Raw genomic sequence first — 17411 nt, 5'->3', positions numbered from 1 at the left:
ATAGAGCAATACCTATCTCATGACATAATTATAGTACAATATTATCGTCTTTGTTCATTACATTGTGTATTAGATCTCTGTGGCTTATTTACTACTTGTTACGTTTGAGCCCTTAAACTCCATCCTTCTTATCCCCTCCTCCCCGTTCCATGGTAACCGCCATTTTACTCTCTGCTTTTTTATAGGTCTAACTTTAGAGTCCACATATAAGAGATATCATATAGTACTTATCTTTCTCTGTCTGACTTATCTCGATCAGCATGATATGCTCAAGGTCCATTGTTATTGTCAAAAATGGGATGATATCTTCCTTTTTCACAGCTGAATAATGTTTCATAGTGTATATGTAGCATATCTTTTTTATTCATTCATCCGTTGCTGGGCATTTGGACTGTTTCCATATCTTGGCTATAGCAATAATGCTGTGATAAACCTGGGAATGCGTATAGTTCGTCAAAATCCTGGTACCATTTCCTGTGGGTATAGTCTCAGTAGTGGAATTGCTGGGTCATATGGAAGTTCTATTTTTAGTTTTTTAAGGAACCTCCATACTGTTCTCCATAGTGGCTGTATCAATTTACATTCGTACCAACAGTGTAGGAGGGTTCCCTTTTCTCCACACCCTCTCCAGCATTTATTGTTTGTAGATTTTTTGATGATGGCCATTCTGACTGGTGTGAGGTAATACCTCATTGTAGTTTTGATTTGCATTTCTCTAATGATTAGTGATGTTGAGCATCCTTTCATTAAACTGCATCTATTTTTATACATTGGTTCTGACACTGAAATTCTGGAAGCAGGTAAAAACAATTTTTTTCCAAATAATGAAGTAAGGCAAGATAGGGGTAGGGGATTAAGAGGCACAGACTACTATGTACAAAATAAATAAGCTACAAGGATATATTGCACAGCACAGGGGATATAGCCAATATTTTATAATTCCTTTAAATTGAGTATAATCTATAAAAATTTTGAATCACAATGTTGTACACCTGAAGCTAATATAATATTGTAAATCAACTATACTGCAATAAAAAATTAGGTTAATAAAAATTATATAGGCCTGGGGCAGCATCATGAGCCAGCAACCTGTACAGTCACACAGGCCCCTCACTTCGTTTAATGCTCTACTGTCACAATCTTGATATTCTTAATAATTTTGAACAAGATGCCTACATTTCACTTTGCATCAGACCTGCAACTTACGTAGCCAATCCTGTAAAAACTGAAGCATACAAAAGATTCCCTCATCCACACACCTAATCCTGCCCCCCGCCCCCGCTGTGAGTGACTACCACTAATAATTTAGTTTATCCACCTGGAGGCTTTTTACAATAGGATGCATATTCAAGTGCATACATTGTGATGCTTAACTCTTTTTCTAAAAACTGCTAAATTGAAATCTACACAAAGTCACTGTGTGCTGTATCTTCTTGGAAAACACCATAATCCAGAAGGCTACAAACTTAAAAAAAAAAAAATTTTTTTTTTTGGCTGAGCCAGGCCACACAGCATGTGGGATCTTAGCTCCCAACCAGGATGGATCCTGTGTCCCCTACAATGGAAGCGCAGAGTCTTAACCGCTGTACTGCCAGGGAAGTCCTAAAAAATTTTATTTATTTATTTATTTATGTCTGTGTCAGGTCTTAGCTGCGGCACGTGGGATCTTTCTGGCACGTGGGATCTTTCCTTGCAGTGTGTGGGCTCCTCTCTAGTTGTCCTGTGCAAGCTCCAGAGCACGTGGGCTCTAGTTGAGGCATGAGGTGGGCTTTCTAGTTGCGGTGCTGGGGCTTAGTTGCCCTGCACCATGTGGGATCTTAGTTCCCACCAGGGATCGAACCCATGTCCCCTGCATTGGAAGGTGGATTCTTAACCACTGGACCACCAGGGAAGTCCCCCTAAAAAAATTTTTAAAGGGGCTCTAAAAATCCCAGGCATAAGAAGTTGGTACTGAACTGCAGTTTCAGATTTTATATTGGTGTGTTTGTTTTAAAGCATGTTTTACTTAACGCTTTAGGGAAATAGCTTAAGTTTCAGAGTATTAAGATACCTATCTCTAACGAGATTTCACTTTCTAAAATCTAGTAAAATAAACACTAAGCCTCTCATAGGCAAGTCAAGAATGAAAATAAAGTTTATTCATCAGGTAGGCTCCATTGAACAAGGGATTCACTAGTGGGTGTATAGGATTATTTGGGGCTGTATTTAGTTTGGTGGAGGGGAAAGGTAAAGGATTCTTAGCAGTAGCTACATTAAATGGTAGGAGCAGAATGAGCTCACAGTTGTTGATGAGACCTTTTGTTAGGGAACTTAGGTAAACTATTTCATTTAATCCTCCTGACAACCCTTGCCAGAGGTGGTATTATCTTCATTTTACAAATGGTGAAGCTGTGGCTCAGGTCTCAGAAACTTTCCTAAGGTTACAAATAACGTATGGCAGAGCAGCAACCCGAACTTCTATCCTTGCAACTTAAAGTTCATGTACTTTCCACAGTCTCACTCTTTCTAGAGGTCTGTTTGTTCACACAGTACTTGTCGACTGCCTACAGTGTCCTAGGCAAGGATGCCAAGAAAGTTAGACCAGCAGCAGGACTTGCAGGAGACTTACTGGGGCAATTGCCTGTGAGGGGAAAGGGGTGGGGGAGGGAGGGGGGGGGAGGGAGGGAGGGAGGGAGGAAGCAAGGCAGGCAGGCAGGGAGGAAGGAAGAAGGAAGGCTACATAAATGGATAGTTGCGGAGTGCAGAGTGGAATCAGGCCAGGCCGGGCTAGGCTGAGCAAGCAGGATCAGGAGCCTAGTGGTGGCATCCCTTTGCTCAGGCCAATCTTCAGTGTGTGCCTGGGACTATCCCGGAAGGGGGACTGCCCTGTGAGCTGGAGAGGGGACTGACTGTGGGCTTCTGGGGGGCTTTGCTCCCTCATGGGCTTCAGCGCCTGCAGCCAGAGCCAGAGCCCAGGCCCAAGGAACTGCCGTGCCCGTGGAGGGATGGGGCTTGTCTGCGGAGCCCGGGACTCCCGGCAGTCCCCATTTTCCCGCCACCTCCCAACCCCACCCCCTCCGTGACCTGGTGGCTCCGTGGCTGTGTCTGGCTGTGTGGCTCAGTGGGATTCTTTTTTCCTTCCTTATCGCTTTCCCTGGCTTCTCTTCAAATGTGCCTGCCTTGCCATGCCCTGGGACCGTCACGTGGAAGGAAGCCCCTCTGCATCCTGAGAGGCACCGTTGCACACACAGAAACACAAGGAATCTTTACGAGGAACTCATGATACACTTGTAGGAAAGATGCCAAAAGTCGCGCTCATGAAGCGAATGCCCCAAATCCCACCCCCACCCGAGCCCCCTTCCCCCAGCGCTCAACTCACCTAACCCGACCACAGTGCCATCCATGATCTGGAAGAGGAAAGTCCCTTGGGCAAGGCATGATCGACTCGACTCCAACCTTCCGGAAAATTCACCACCACCGATCCACTTCCAGTTGAGCTGTGTGTTTTGGCCTACCAGCACTCCATCTGCTAGCTTCCAGTCTTCTTGCTGGGATGTAGGGACCCCGGCATGGGATGGGGGCGGTGGGGCTATCCTCTGCTGTTGGAAAGTGCTCTCTCTGGGTGTCTGGGGTTTGCTCATCCTGTCTGAAAGCGTCTGAGACCATGGGTTGGGGCTCAGCACATTTCCTCCTGTGGTCCTGGATAGGAACTTCCTCATCATGACCCGCCTCTGGGGCTTCTCCTGCTGATCCCCCTGTGCTATGCAGCTGCTTCCCACTAGCTATCTATTTCATGTTTGGTAGTGTATATATGTCAATGCCACTCTCACTTCGTCCCACTTTACCCTTCCCCCTGCCTGTGTCCTCAAGTCCATTCTTTACATCTGCATCTTTATTCCTGTCCTGCCCCTAGGTTCTTCAGAACCCTTTTTTTTTTTTTAGTTTCCATTTTTATGTGTTAGCATACGGTATTTGTTTTTCTCTTTCTGGCTTACTTCACTCTGTATGACAGGCTCTAGGTCCATCCACCTCACTACAAACAACTCAATTTCATTTCTTTTTATGGCTGAGTGGTATTCCATTGTATATATGTGCCACATCTTCTTTATCCATTCATCTGTTGATGGACACTTAGGTTGCTTCCATGTCCTGCCTGTTGTAAATAGTGCTGCAGTGAACATTGTGGTACATGACTCTTTTTGAATTATGGTTTTCTCAGGGTATATGCCCAGTAGTGGAATTGCTGGGTCATATGGAAGTTCTATTTTTAGTTTTTTAAGGAACCTCCATACTGTTCTCCATAGTGGCTGTATCAATTTACATTCGTACCAACAGTGTAGGAGGGTTCCCTTTTCTCCACACCCTCTCCAGCATTTATTGTTTGTAGATTTTTTGATGATGGCCATTCTGACTGGTGTGAGGTAATACCTCATTGTAGTTTTGATTTGCATTTCTCTAATGATTAGTGATGTTGAGCATCCTTTCATTAAACTGCATCTATTTTTATACATTGGTTCTGACACTGAAATTCTGGAAGCAGGTAAAAACAATTTTTTTCCAAATAATGAAGTAAGGCAAGATAGGGGTAGGGGATTAAGAGGCACAGACTACTATGTACAAAATAAATAAGCTACAAGGATATATTGCACAGCACAGGGGATATAGCCAATATTTTATAATTCCTTTAAATTGAGTATAATCTATAAAAATTTTGAATCACAATGTTGTACACCTGAAGCTAATATAATATTGTAAATCAACTATACTGCAATAAAAAATTAGGTTAATAAAAATTATATAGGCCTGGGGCAGCATCATGAGCCAGCAACCTGTACAGTCACACAGGCCCCTCACTTCGTTTAATGCTCTACTGTCACAATCTTGATATTCTTAATAATTTTGAACAAGATGCCTACATTTCACTTTGCATCAGACCTGCAACTTACGTAGCCAATCCTGTAAAAACTGAAGCATACAAAAGATTCCCTCATCCACACACCTAATCCTGCCCCCCGCCCCCGCTGTGAGTGACTACCACTAATAATTTAGTTTATCCACCTGGAGGCTTTTTACAATAGGATGCATATTCAAGTGCATACATTGTGATGCTTAACTCTTTTTCTAAAAACTGCTAAATTGAAATCTACACAAAGTCACTGTGTGCTGTATCTTCTTGGAAAACACCATAATCCAGAAGGCTACAAACTTAAAAAAAAAAAAATTTTTTTTTTTGGCTGAGCCAGGCCACACAGCATGTGGGATCTTAGCTCCCAACCAGGATGGATCCTGTGTCCCCTACAATGGAAGCGCAGAGTCTTAACCGCTGTACTGCCAGGGAAGTCCTAAAAAATTTTATTTATTTATTTATTTATGTCTGTGTCAGGTCTTAGCTGCGGCACGTGGGATCTTTCTGGCACGTGGGATCTTTCCTTGCAGTGTGTGGGCTCCTCTCTAGTTGTCCTGTGCAAGCTCCAGAGCACGTGCTAACCCATCTCCCCTGCACTGGAAGGTGGACTCGTGACCACTGGACCACCAGGGAAGTCCCCCTAAAAAAATTTTTAAAGGGGCTCTAAAAATCCCAGGCATAAGAAGTTGGTACTGAACTGCAGTTTCAGATTTTATATTGGTGTGTTTGTTTTAAAGCATGTTTTACTTAACGCTTTAGGGAAATAGCTTAAGTTTCAGAGTATTAAGATACCTATCTCTAACGAGATTTCACTTTCTAAAATCTAGTAAAATAAACACTAAGCCTCTCATAGGCAAGTCAAGAATGAAAATAAAGTTTATTCATCAGGTAGGCTCCATTGAACAAGGGATTCACTAGTGGGTGTATAGGATTATTTGGGGCTGTATTTAGTTTGGTGGAGGGGAAAGGTAAAGGATTCTTAGCAGTAGCTACATTAAATGGTAGGAGCAGAATGAGCTCACAGTTGTTGATGAGACCTTTTGTTAGGGAACTTAGGTAAACTATTTCATTTAATCCTCCTGACAACCCTTGCCAGAGGTGGTATTATCTTCATTTTACAAATGGTGAAGCTGTGGCTCAGGTCTCAGAAACTTTCCTAAGGTTACAAATAACGTATGGCAGAGCAGCAACCCGAACTTCTATCCTTGCAACTTAAAGTTCATGTACTTTCCACAGTCTCACTCTTTCTAGAGGTCTGTTTGTTCACACAGTACTTGTCGACTGCCTACAGTGTCCTAGGCAAGGATGCCAAGAAAGTTAGACCAGCAGCAGGACTTGCAGGAGACTTACTGGGGCAATTGCCTGTGAGGGGAAAGGGGTGGGGGAGGGGGGGGGGAGGGAGGGAGGGAGGGAGGAAGCAAGCAAGGCATTGGCGGGGGGGGGAAAGGGGGGGGGGGGGGGGGGGGGGGGGGAGGGAGGGAGGGAGGAAGCAAGCAAGCAGGAGTGGTAGGAAAAGCCTTTGACTTCCCTGCACCTGTGGCCTGTGCTAGGAGAGAGGGGAGGAGGGACTGGGGGGAGAGCAGCCTCAGGCCAAGGCATTTCTGAGAAAGTCTTGATCAGGCTGCTAAGGGGTCTGCATCAGGCAGGGGGGCCTGGCTCTAGTACCCTTTCCTGGTCATCCTTGCTGGGGGCAGCCTGCGGGACTCGTGGCCTGATGTTCTTGCTGTGGTGACTCTGAATGTGCAGCAGCTAGAGGCTCTCAGTCAGCCTGGCTCCCTGCAGCAGGTTCCCTTGACGGGGTGTCTGACCGGGGCACCCATGTGGCCACCACACGCAGCACTGTTCTATCCTGGTGGGGATGGGGAAAGACTGACAGTGTGAGGAAGCAAATGGATACAAAAAAAAAAAAAAAGAAAAAAAGAAATAAGGTAGTCCTTGCCTTGATGCTCAGGTAAGCAGATGTGCTAGCATCCTAGCCATGATTTCAGTTTAGAAAAGAAGACTATTTCACACTGTTACTATTATTATTTTCAGAGACTTAAACATTGGGTAAGTAAAACTTTGAGATAATCTGAGAGTTCACTTCCTAAATAAATAAATAAGAATTAGTGACTACCATTATTTTTTTTCCTGTCATTTTATTAGTGACTGGACTACTGGACTGTCATGGTCACTTTTACCCTTATTGTGACATTGCCCTGTCCAACTGCACTCTGTGCAGCACAAAATAACTGGGTCCTGGTATTGCCAATGCCAGCATGAATGTAGAGGCCTCTTTCTAAAACCAGATCTGACATTTCTTCAACAGAAACATCAGTGCACTTTCCTTCTAATGGCAGCAGTCATAATTTTCACCTTACATGTAATACCTGAAATTTTATGACTGCTTGTTCCTTGTTTACTCTCTTGCCCTTCACTCTGTAAATGTAGTGTTCAGATCTTTCACCAGAATAGAAATGGAGAGAAACTTTTCTCCTTTCCTCTACTGCCCTGGCGTCAAAGGCAGCTCTATCAGTATTTAAATGAAAACAACTACAACAGTAATCTCGCATAAATATTGAGACCTCATTCATAATCACCTCTCTTTTTCTCAAAAGTGTACATTTTTTGTCCCTGCTAGAGCTTTTAATTTTCACAGCATACAATACGTATTAAAATAAATTCTTTTCAGCTCTTTAGAATAAAACTGCCTTGACTGTAAGCATATTTCTAAAAGGGATTTTAAGTAAGTTGAGAGTACCTGTGGCTATAATATTGGCATGTGTGTGGTATAGACTGTGAAGAGCACTTTTCAGATGGCGCTTAAGTTGCCTGATTTGGAGTGGCTTTACTGAGGGTGAAGTGCTCTTATACATGCCTATTGAATCTTTCCTAATCTTAAATTACTTGTGTGCACCCCAGGAACTCACATCATGTGATATCTGTAGGCTTCAGTGGCTGCAGAATGTGGCTTCAGTTTTGAACCTTTGACAGTATGCCCCACCAAGGCTCTGGGGCTCCTGGGGCAGTCTGTCAGTCCACTGTTGATAATGGTGAGGATTACCGATTGCTCTCAGCAAATCATGTATCATGGTTTAATAACCACATCTAAACCTCCACGTTTGCCATGTGAGACATTATATAGTATGAAATGTGTTCTAATTGAAACCTGTAAGTATCAGAGCTTGAATGTACGTCTAACTAGCTCCAAGCTGATCTTCATTATCCTTTTACGAGTTCATGTTTTCTTAATGCACTCTTATCACAGGGTGAAGATACTGGAATGAAAAGTAAAGTCCATCATATTGCCAAGGAGATCATGAGCTCAGAGAAAGTGTAGGTATCCAGTTTCCAATTCAGAAGACTATTTGTTTCCCCATTGACTCATTTAAAACATGTCTCATTGCTGTTTTTTACAGGTTTGTGGACGTGTTAAAACTTTTGCATATTGTAAGTATCTGCTAATATTTTCTTGAAATCTGAGACTATCCACTTTTACATCTTTCCCTGTCCCTCACTATGTTCAGCATAATTAACTTAAATATATTTAAATTAACATGTATATACATGTATGTGCTTTCTAATACATGATTATATTTTTAAATTCACACATATGTGAAGAGAGAAATTTTCTAAAATGCATTAATCTCATGTATGTGTAGTATACCCAGATGATTTCTGAAACAGAGCCTTTATATCTGTATTTCCAAAGTCTTTAAACTTTCTATCTTCATAATAAAGAATTATTAAAAGGATAATATTTCTTCTTGGGCATTTTGCAGAAGATGTCTGCTACAGTAGAATTTTGCACAGCAATGGGTAAAGAATGTCATGATCAGTGTTTAAAACTGTTCTAACTGAACAAGCTCCTAGAAAGACACTTAAAATAAGACATTTTTACAATTAACTTTTTAAAGTTCTGTTTTCAGTTTTTATAATTGTGAACTTGAACAAACCTGTTGGGAAACAATTATGTGTCTGACTGCATATTCATTTTTCTCATGCACTCCTTTGTACCTGCAAGTTTTCACAAGTTTCGTTACTCATTGGCAGTTAAAATGCTTTTAGTGTTACTTTATTTTAATTTTATTTGGGCAAGATATTAAGACTTAACAAAAGAAAAGTTTGAAGTAGAGGAAACAAAAAAGAAATGGAAGTGAATTGAATTACCATCCAAGAAGTTTACTTAGATGGTAATTATTAACATCATATTAAACTGAATTGCTGAAAAATGGTAGGTTTACAAAATATACACCCATTTATGTCTCTGCAAAGAGTATGATTTTCAGTGTTTTTTTTTAATAGATATATAAACATGAAAAATGGGTTATACTTAAAGGTGGGATCATTCACCAAATGATCCCCTTGTGCTCTGTACTTGGTCCAATAGACACATGGAGGTCTAATTCCTGTGTGAAAAAATCTCTAGCTTTGGAAATTTTTTCTTAAAAATTTCGTAATCGGGCCTTCCCTGGTGGCGCAGTGGTTGAGAGTCCGCCTGCCGATGCAGGGGATATGGATTCGTGCCCCGGTCCGGGAAGATCCCACATGCCGCGGAGTGGCTGGGCCTGTGAGCCATGGCCGCTGGGCCTGCGTGTCTGGAGCCTGTGCTCCGCAATGGGAGAGGCCACAGCAGTGAGAGGCCCGCGTACCGCAAAAAAAAAAAAAAAAAAAAAAAAATGTCTTAACATTGCTAATTTGTTTTGAGAAGTTATTTTCCCATGAATAGTTCCTCATATAACTCTTGACTATATTGGAAAGTTCCCTTTTAAAATTCATATATATATATATATATATATATATATATATGGCAATATTTGGCCACCCAAAGTTATTGACAAGCATATTGTCAATTCAAAAATTAATGATAAGCTTGATAAATATGACTTAGCAAAATAAACTCCATATACATTTGCTGTTATGCCCCAACCTTCTCTATTTTACAAGCAGTTGCAGGGGGAGAAGAAATGCTAAACTGCTGTTTTTCTGGAAAACTTAGAACATATCTCTAGGATGAGCAAACTGTATCTATTGGACATATTTTCTGATAGATATGTTTAAATAAAAATAGGACCACTCCAAGGAAATTTTAAGCATCTGCAAGTGAATAAGTAAACTTGTAGAGGCAAAAATTGCTATGTTTAACTCCACTGTTCGATTTGATCAAACCTTGCATACCAGTAACAATTTGTAGACCACACTTGGAGAAGCATTGGTGTAGTAGATTGTATTTCTTACCAAGTATGTGAATTTTAGAAAATAGTTTGGGGAATTTCCCAGCGGTCCACTGGTTGGTACTCTGCACTTTCACTTCTGAGGGCCCAGGTTCGATCCCTGGTTGGAAACTAAGATCCCACAAGCTGCGTGGCGTGGGAAAAAGAAAAAAAAAAAAGTTTGACCTGTTAGGTCTAGCTTTCCTCATTTGTAAAATGGGGATAAAAGTACCCATCTCTCAGGTTGTGAGGAATCAGTGGAATAAAGTATGTGAAAGAACCTAGTATTGTTCAATGTACGGTAGGGTCTCAAATTGCTGTTACATTTTCTTCTTCTTCTTCCCTTATAGAGCATCAATGAATGGGAAGTATTCATTTTAATATTACCAGGCAGTAGACTTTTCACCATTCTGTCCCTTTCAAATGCCCTTTTCCCCCCATATTAAAATTTCATTTTAATGAAGGAAGTTCTGATTCCAGTGGGTAGAGAAGCAATTAAAAGCTTTACCAGTATGTTTATTTGATTTTAAAATATATATATATCCTGGTTCTTACCTATATATTTTTGGAACAAAGCATAAGCCCTATAAAAAGAGACAGTTAGACCAAAATATTTCCCTTATCTCAGATCTGAATGATGGCCTTGGCCTCTTCCCTGATGATGCTGAACAGAGTGAATCATCCATAACCCACCTTGATTTGCACATCTTCAAAACCTCCTAAGCCTTTAATGTAGGAGTGAGAGTAGATCATCTGCCAACCTCATGTTAACATCCTGTCTGGTATGTGCAAATGTTAACTCACTAGAGCCCAACATTAGCGGGTATCTTAACAACCAGGCATTAAACAGGTTCTCAGCCATTACTAGGAGGGGTTTGTCACCAGGATAATGTGGGTGAAGCCAAAAGCATCTTGTTTGTTTCAATCCAGCACTCCCACTATGCTGTTAAGGCTCACATTTACTCTTCTTCCAAAAGTACCCCATAAAGGTAGCACGTGGATTGTTTTCATCCTGAGCGCTCCTGCTATCTGATTTCCTCTAAATTGATTAACTTCTGTATTATATGATAGAATATGACTGCTTTAAAATATCTAACAGGCTTTAGATAATTCAGTGGGTATTTCTGGAAATCAACCAGGTATCCACGTGGCTTGGGAGAAGCTACTGTTTAGTTATATATGATTTCCCATTAATAGTCTTCCATATTAGAGACTCTATAATAGCATTAATAGATCTTTCTGTGAAACAGAAATGTTCAGTATCAGCCCTGTCCAATAGAGTAGCCATACTTTAAAAAGTTTAATATATCAGAGTAGTTTGTTAACATTTTATATATTACTTTAATATGTTACTGTAGCTCTCTATCACTTCTTTGTTTTGAATTTGCTGAACCAGATGCTATAGCTCATAAAAGTGTTTTTAAATCTAATGAATTTTATCATATTACATTGGGAGGAATTAGATTTGGGTAGAGGTTATGTGATTTAAAATATACTTAAGGTTTTAAGAATTGGTGCACTTAGCTGAGGGCTTTGATTCTTCTGAAGTTTGTGAGAAAAAATTGGGCCTGCAGAGGCAGTAGCAAGACTGTAAGTGATGTTTTATATGGTCCTCACTCTGCAGTACCTACCATGAGCTCTTGGACTTTGACCTGAATTTGAAAAAAGGTCCAGTATACACATTGTCTCTAAGTCAATACCCTATTGAGTCCAAAGAAAAAAGAGATTCTTAAAAGGCAGTCTTTCACTTTTCAAAATAGTAGTGCCATCCATATAGCTGCCAAAGCCAGAAAACTAGGATTTGTTCTTCATTTCTCCCTCTTACCTCTCCAGCCGAACTATCAGCAAACCTGCTGATTCTATTTCCTCTTTACTGCTACCACCCTAGTCCAGAATATCATCTCATACTCAAAACAGCACCGGCCTTTTAACTGGGCTTCCTATGTCCATTCTTAGCCCCCTTCAATCTGTTCCTTAAAAGATTTTTTTTCATATAAAATATTAGGAGTGATTTTCTTAACATATATATTAGATCATGTCACTCCCCTGCTTAAAACCCTTTAAATGGTTCTCATTGCATTATATAATAAAAACCATGCTATTTACCAAGTCCTGTAAGTAGGATGACCATCTGTCCTAGTCTGCTTTTGACCATCTTGGTTATTGTCTTAGCATAATATTATTAATAGAGCTCCCTTTTACTGTCAAAAATGATCCAGTTTGGATAGTAAATTATGGTTCCCCCTGCCTGCAAGGCGCTCTGTGATTTGGCCTTTAGTAATGAGGTGAAATGTTGGTGAAAGAGAGAAAGGCATTCTCTCACTTGCAGACCATGTTCTGGCCATACCAGCCTCCTTTCAGTTCTTAGGTCAGTGCTAAGGTTATTCCTGCTCAGAGATTTTGCCAATGCAGTTTCCTGGAATGTTCATCCTTCCTTCATTTGTTCATAGCTAGTTCTTTCTTTATGCTTCCAGTCTGGGCTTAATGTGACTTCCTCAGAGAGGTCTTCACTGACCATCCTCTTCTCTTCAACTTTCCTGTGTTTCTTTTCTTCTTGATACTTCATATGTTTTGTATATCTGTTTGTTTACTTGTTTGTTTTTGGTCTCCTGTACTAACATTTAAGCTAGGTGAGGGCAGATATCCTGTATCTTCAGAGTCCCCCATCATTCCTATTCAGTGGAAGGCCCCCAGTAAATGTTATTGAATGAATGAATGGGACTAATTGGTTAGTGGTTAAGAATTCTGCTTCTGCCACTAACTGTGTGCTCTTGGGCAAGTTAATGAAGCCTTGTTTTCTTCTGGAAAATGGGAATAATAATAACCACGTAAAGTTGGTGTAATGGTTAAATGTGATCATACAAAAAACTGTTAGGCACCAATTAGTTTTAGCTGCAGGCTAAGTGGAAGTCCTTCAAGATAAAGTGCTGTTATTTAGAATGTATTTATGTCAGTTAAAATCCATACTATTTAGTTTTAATGTTATCTTAGTAAGCTTTTACTAAAATCAATCAAAATAGAATTTGTTCCTGAAAAATACTCTACTAGGTTTCTTCTTCCATTAGAAAGTAAGCTCCATGAAAGCAGGGATTTTTATCTATTTTGTTTATTGGTATCGTACTAAATTAGTATGTTAAATGAAAGATAGGAAACTGGTGAATAATACTTGGTTTGGTGAAACTCTAGTTGTTTATATTTCTTTTTCTCTTTTGTAGCAGAAGTTGTTCAATCCAGAGGTTGCTATTATATTGTATATAAATGCCATTTTCCAGATAAAACACCTTAGACATCTAATATAATTAAGTACAAATGATAGTGTTTTTTTGCTTTTGTTATCTTATTTGCTTTCTGATGGGAGACTGGTTTAATAGACATATCTATAAGCTTATTTTTTAAATGTCTAAATAGCATGATTAAAAAAATATATTTTGAAAGAAAATGATTAGAGACTTTGAGGTCTTTTTAACAAAGATGGGCTGGTTAAGCAGTAGGTAAGTGGTACTCGTAGTGAAGCATCTTTGTTCTACCAATTGCCTTAGACTGGGATATACGTTACCTTGAAAATTTGAGAGACTCCCAATTAAAATCCATGGAGTTAGAGGCAAAGCTACTTGGCCATTCAGATGTCTGTTAGTAAATAGAATATATCTTTTTAATTTATTTTTATTTTTATTTATTTTTTTGCAGTACGCAGGCCTCTCATTGCTGTGGCTTCTCCCGCTGAGGAGCACAGGCTCCGGACGCGCAGGCTCAGCGGCCATGGCTCACGGGCCCAGCCGCTCCGCGGCATGTGGGATCCTCCCGGACCGGGGCGCGAACCCGTGTCCCCTGCATCGGCAGGTGGTCCCTCAACCACTGCGTCACCAGGGAAGCCCCCAGAATATATCTTTTTAAAAAATGCATTATAAAAGACTTCCTTGGGCTTCCCTGGTGGCGCAGTGGTTAAGAATCTGCCTGCCAATGCAGGGGACACAGGTTCGAGCCCTGATCCGGGAAGATCCCACATGCCGTGGAGCAACTAAGCCTGTGCGCTGCAACTACGGAGCCTGCGCTCTAGAGCCCGTGAACCACAACTACCAAAGCCCGTGTGCTTAGAGCCCATGCTCTGCAACAAAAGAAGCCACCGCAATGAGAAGCCCATGCACTGCAACAAAGAGTAGCCCCCATTCACCACAACTAGAGAAAGCCTGCGCGCAGCAACAAAGACCCAACACAGCCAAAAATAAATAAATTAAATAAATAAATAAATAAATAAAATAATAAAAGACTTCTTCATAGAAGCCTCCAGTTTTTACCATCTTAAAATGAGTTCATCTTGTTCTACTGAATACACCTTGTCTTTTCAGTTTTGAGAACCATTTAAGTATCGTTTGTTCTTTAGTTATAAAGAATCCACCTTTAGTGTCTGTTGACATGGCTACCAGACTTTCACTTCTGAGCAGCTTCCTTCGCATGAGGACTGTCCTTCCCTGAATGAAGTTCATTGGTTTTTTTGGTTTGTTTTTGTTTGTTTGTTTTAATTTTTGACCACATCTTGCGGCATGCGTGATCTTAGTTCCCCGATTAGGGATCAAACCCGTGCCCCCTGTACTGGGAGCATGGAGTCTTAACCACTGGACTGCTAGAGAAGTCCCTGAAGTTCATTGTTAAGAGTGCCTTTGTCTTGCTGCTGAGGTGTTTGTTTCCCTCACCTTGGTTTGGTATAATGTTTCCTTCTGTTTATAGACCTCTGTTTGAGGGCTCTCTTTCCAAGCTTCCAGGGACTTGTGGATCTTAAATGGTGGTCATGTATCATTTAAGATAACCAAATCTCCTTTAATTAAATAAATGGCCCTTATTGAGTGCTCTCTGTGCACCTTGCAGCATGATATGTTACACAAATTATCTATTTTAATCCTCATAACCACCCTGTCAGATGTCATTTCTGTTTTTTTAAATGAAGAGAGTAAGCTAACTGCCAAAAGTAACCCACTAAATGGCAAAACCCATTAAATGGCAAAGCCAGACTTTGAACTCTGGTCTGTTTGAGCCCTTGCACTAAGTGAGTGTTCAGAAATTGATTAAAAATTGTTACTTGAAGTCTCTGCCATGCTATGTAGGGTACAGTGTATCTTTGAGTATATTGGCTTGCATTCAGAATTCTTTCAGTTGGGCCAGGAAACTGGAGAAGTTCTAGTTTTTCATCTTCTAAAGATGATCATTTAGGATATATTATGATGATTATTTCTTAATGTTATTAAGCAGGGGTTGGAGATTTGAGACAAAGGATAGGTTTCATCCATGTTTTATACAGTTTTGCATTGATGATTGTACATGATATCACCAGGTCTGAACATAGAGGGAGGAGTAACTTCATTGGTCAAATATTTTCATTTTAAAACAAAATCAAATTGTTAACATGGAGCCTTCCCCCCAACCCCCTTTAACTTCATAGTATCACACTGCTTTCTGTATATTTTTCAAAGCTCTTTGACCTTAGCAGCTGCTTTGCTTTTGCTTAATATGAAGTGATTCTTAATGCCCTTCATGTAGGCAGGGAGCCCTGCAGAGCTCCCTGTCTGCTCATATGTCCATTTAGTCTTTGTAATTCACTGTGTCATCATAGTGGTTAAGTAATGCCCTAAGGTCAGGAAGCCCAGTCAGGACAGCTGGTTATTAACTCACTTAACTTCTCTTTGGTCCTGGAGATATAAAGCCTGACCTGACAAACAAGGCCATCTGTTTTGTGCTTCGTTGCTTTAGATGTTCAGACTTGATTTTATTTGCATTGATTTTTGCTTGCTCTTGCCCAAGTGATCAGAGCTGGTAAGGCTAGTATGTTAATACCTCAAAGGAGCTGAGTTTTTTTTAAGTTGATCTGGTTCTTATATGTAGGTTTTCTTGGAATTATTAAGAATACTATTATGGTATGCTTTTTAATCCAGAAGCCCATTTCTGTTTCTAAAAAGGCCAAGTTGTTGGTGATCAGAAACTAAGAGTGTAGATGGTTCAGTTTTGCATACAGAATCTTTGGTAGGTTTTATGTTAGAACAATAGATTGAAGTATATGTAGTTGATATCAAAAAACTCACCCGCTTACCTAACATTTTTACACACTAGCTCCCCTCACCTCTTTTATTTTAATTACCCACCTTTTCCAGTGTGAAAAAGTATACTTTGGATCTAGTTGAAAGTGCCAGTCCTGTGGTCTTGCATCCTCACTGATTTAGTCAAGGGGGTGTTGGTAAATTTAGATTCTTCTGCCTCAAAATAGTTTTGCCTCTGGCTCTTAAGTGTCATCACACTTTCCCAAATTATCCTGGCTGTTAGCATTTAGAAAAATAACCAGAAATATGTTGTAATCATCCTTTCTATTAAAAAAAAAAGTTTCCTCCTTCCAGTGGCACGAGTTTGGAAATGGTTGAGGTTCATGAAGAGCTGAGAAGTTAGAGATTGTGTGTAGTTCCTGTGTGAATTAGTTGCATCTGGCACTGGGGCCATTGCACTTGGCTTTCAGGGGATGGTAGCCCATGAGGTGAGGGAATGAATTGGGGCCAGGGCTGTGCTGTGCGGTTAAGAAGGCCATCAGTTATGAGTAGGGCCCTTGGTCTGAGTTGCACTGGCCTGGAGGAAGGGGTGCTCTTTTCTGTTTTCAGAAATCCACCATGAAGACTAACAGTGGCCCTGGTAGTACTTGTTTAGAATATGTAACTCTCTGGGTCTTAGGAATAATATTTAATAGCTGGGTATAAACTCTCTAAATTCCTATTGTCTTTGTTAAACGTTCTTCTTTTGCACTTATAATTATATTTCTCTTTTATTCGGACATGCTACTCATAATTTAAAAAAAGGCATCATAGCCCATTCATTCCTCTAGAGCTGTTGACACCACCCAGCAGTACTGGAAAAAAACTAAAGTTTTGCCTGGTATGTGACAGGAACCTCCAGTTAGAGGTGGCCACCTCACTGGTCAGCGCAGTGTGGATTTGGCTAGTGTCTGTTGAATGTGTCTTAAATAAACCAGTTTCCTTTTTGGCAACGGTGGTAGACATATGGAATACAGAGTCTAGCAAAAGCTGTGTCAAACAGGGTCCTTAAGCTACTTAGCAGCTAATGTCTGCTGTCACTGTCCTGGCTGAGGAAATGCCTTCCAATTGGAAAATAAAAGTCATTCTGCTGCCAAGGGACAAACATATTAATCATTTATCCTACCAGAAGAAAGGGCAGTGCTTCTTGTTTTGCTGAACAAGGAAACTCTTGCATCTAAATTATATTAATCATTTAACTGGTAAAATAAAAAAAATGCTATAGAAGATGTTTAACTGTTGTGCTTTGAATACATTTACAATTGAGGA

General features: G+C 40.4%; 1 protein-coding gene across 3 annotated transcripts in view; it reads left to right on the top strand.

Moving 5' to 3' along the window:
* The window catches only part of FGD6 (FYVE, RhoGEF and PH domain containing 6), a 117699-nt gene that overhangs the window by 47231 nt on the left and 53057 nt on the right, over positions 1 to 17411 (top strand). For all 3 annotated transcript variants that reach the window (XM_028490457.2, XM_007125121.4, XM_055085250.1), the window contains exons 4-5: positions 8133 to 8200; positions 8284 to 8314. In XM_028490457.2, coding sequence (XP_028346258.1) covers positions 8133 to 8200; positions 8284 to 8314 — 99 coding nt within the window. The remainder of the gene's footprint in view (positions 1 to 8132; positions 8201 to 8283; positions 8315 to 17411) is intronic.

Source organism: Physeter macrocephalus, chromosome 6 (genome assembly GCF_002837175.3).
Source record: "Physeter macrocephalus isolate SW-GA chromosome 6, ASM283717v5, whole genome shotgun sequence".
NCBI lineage: Eukaryota > Metazoa > Chordata > Mammalia > Artiodactyla > Physeteridae > Physeter > Physeter macrocephalus.
Note: the sequence above shows the minus strand (reverse complement) of the source record. Positions and strands in the feature narration are given on the sequence as shown.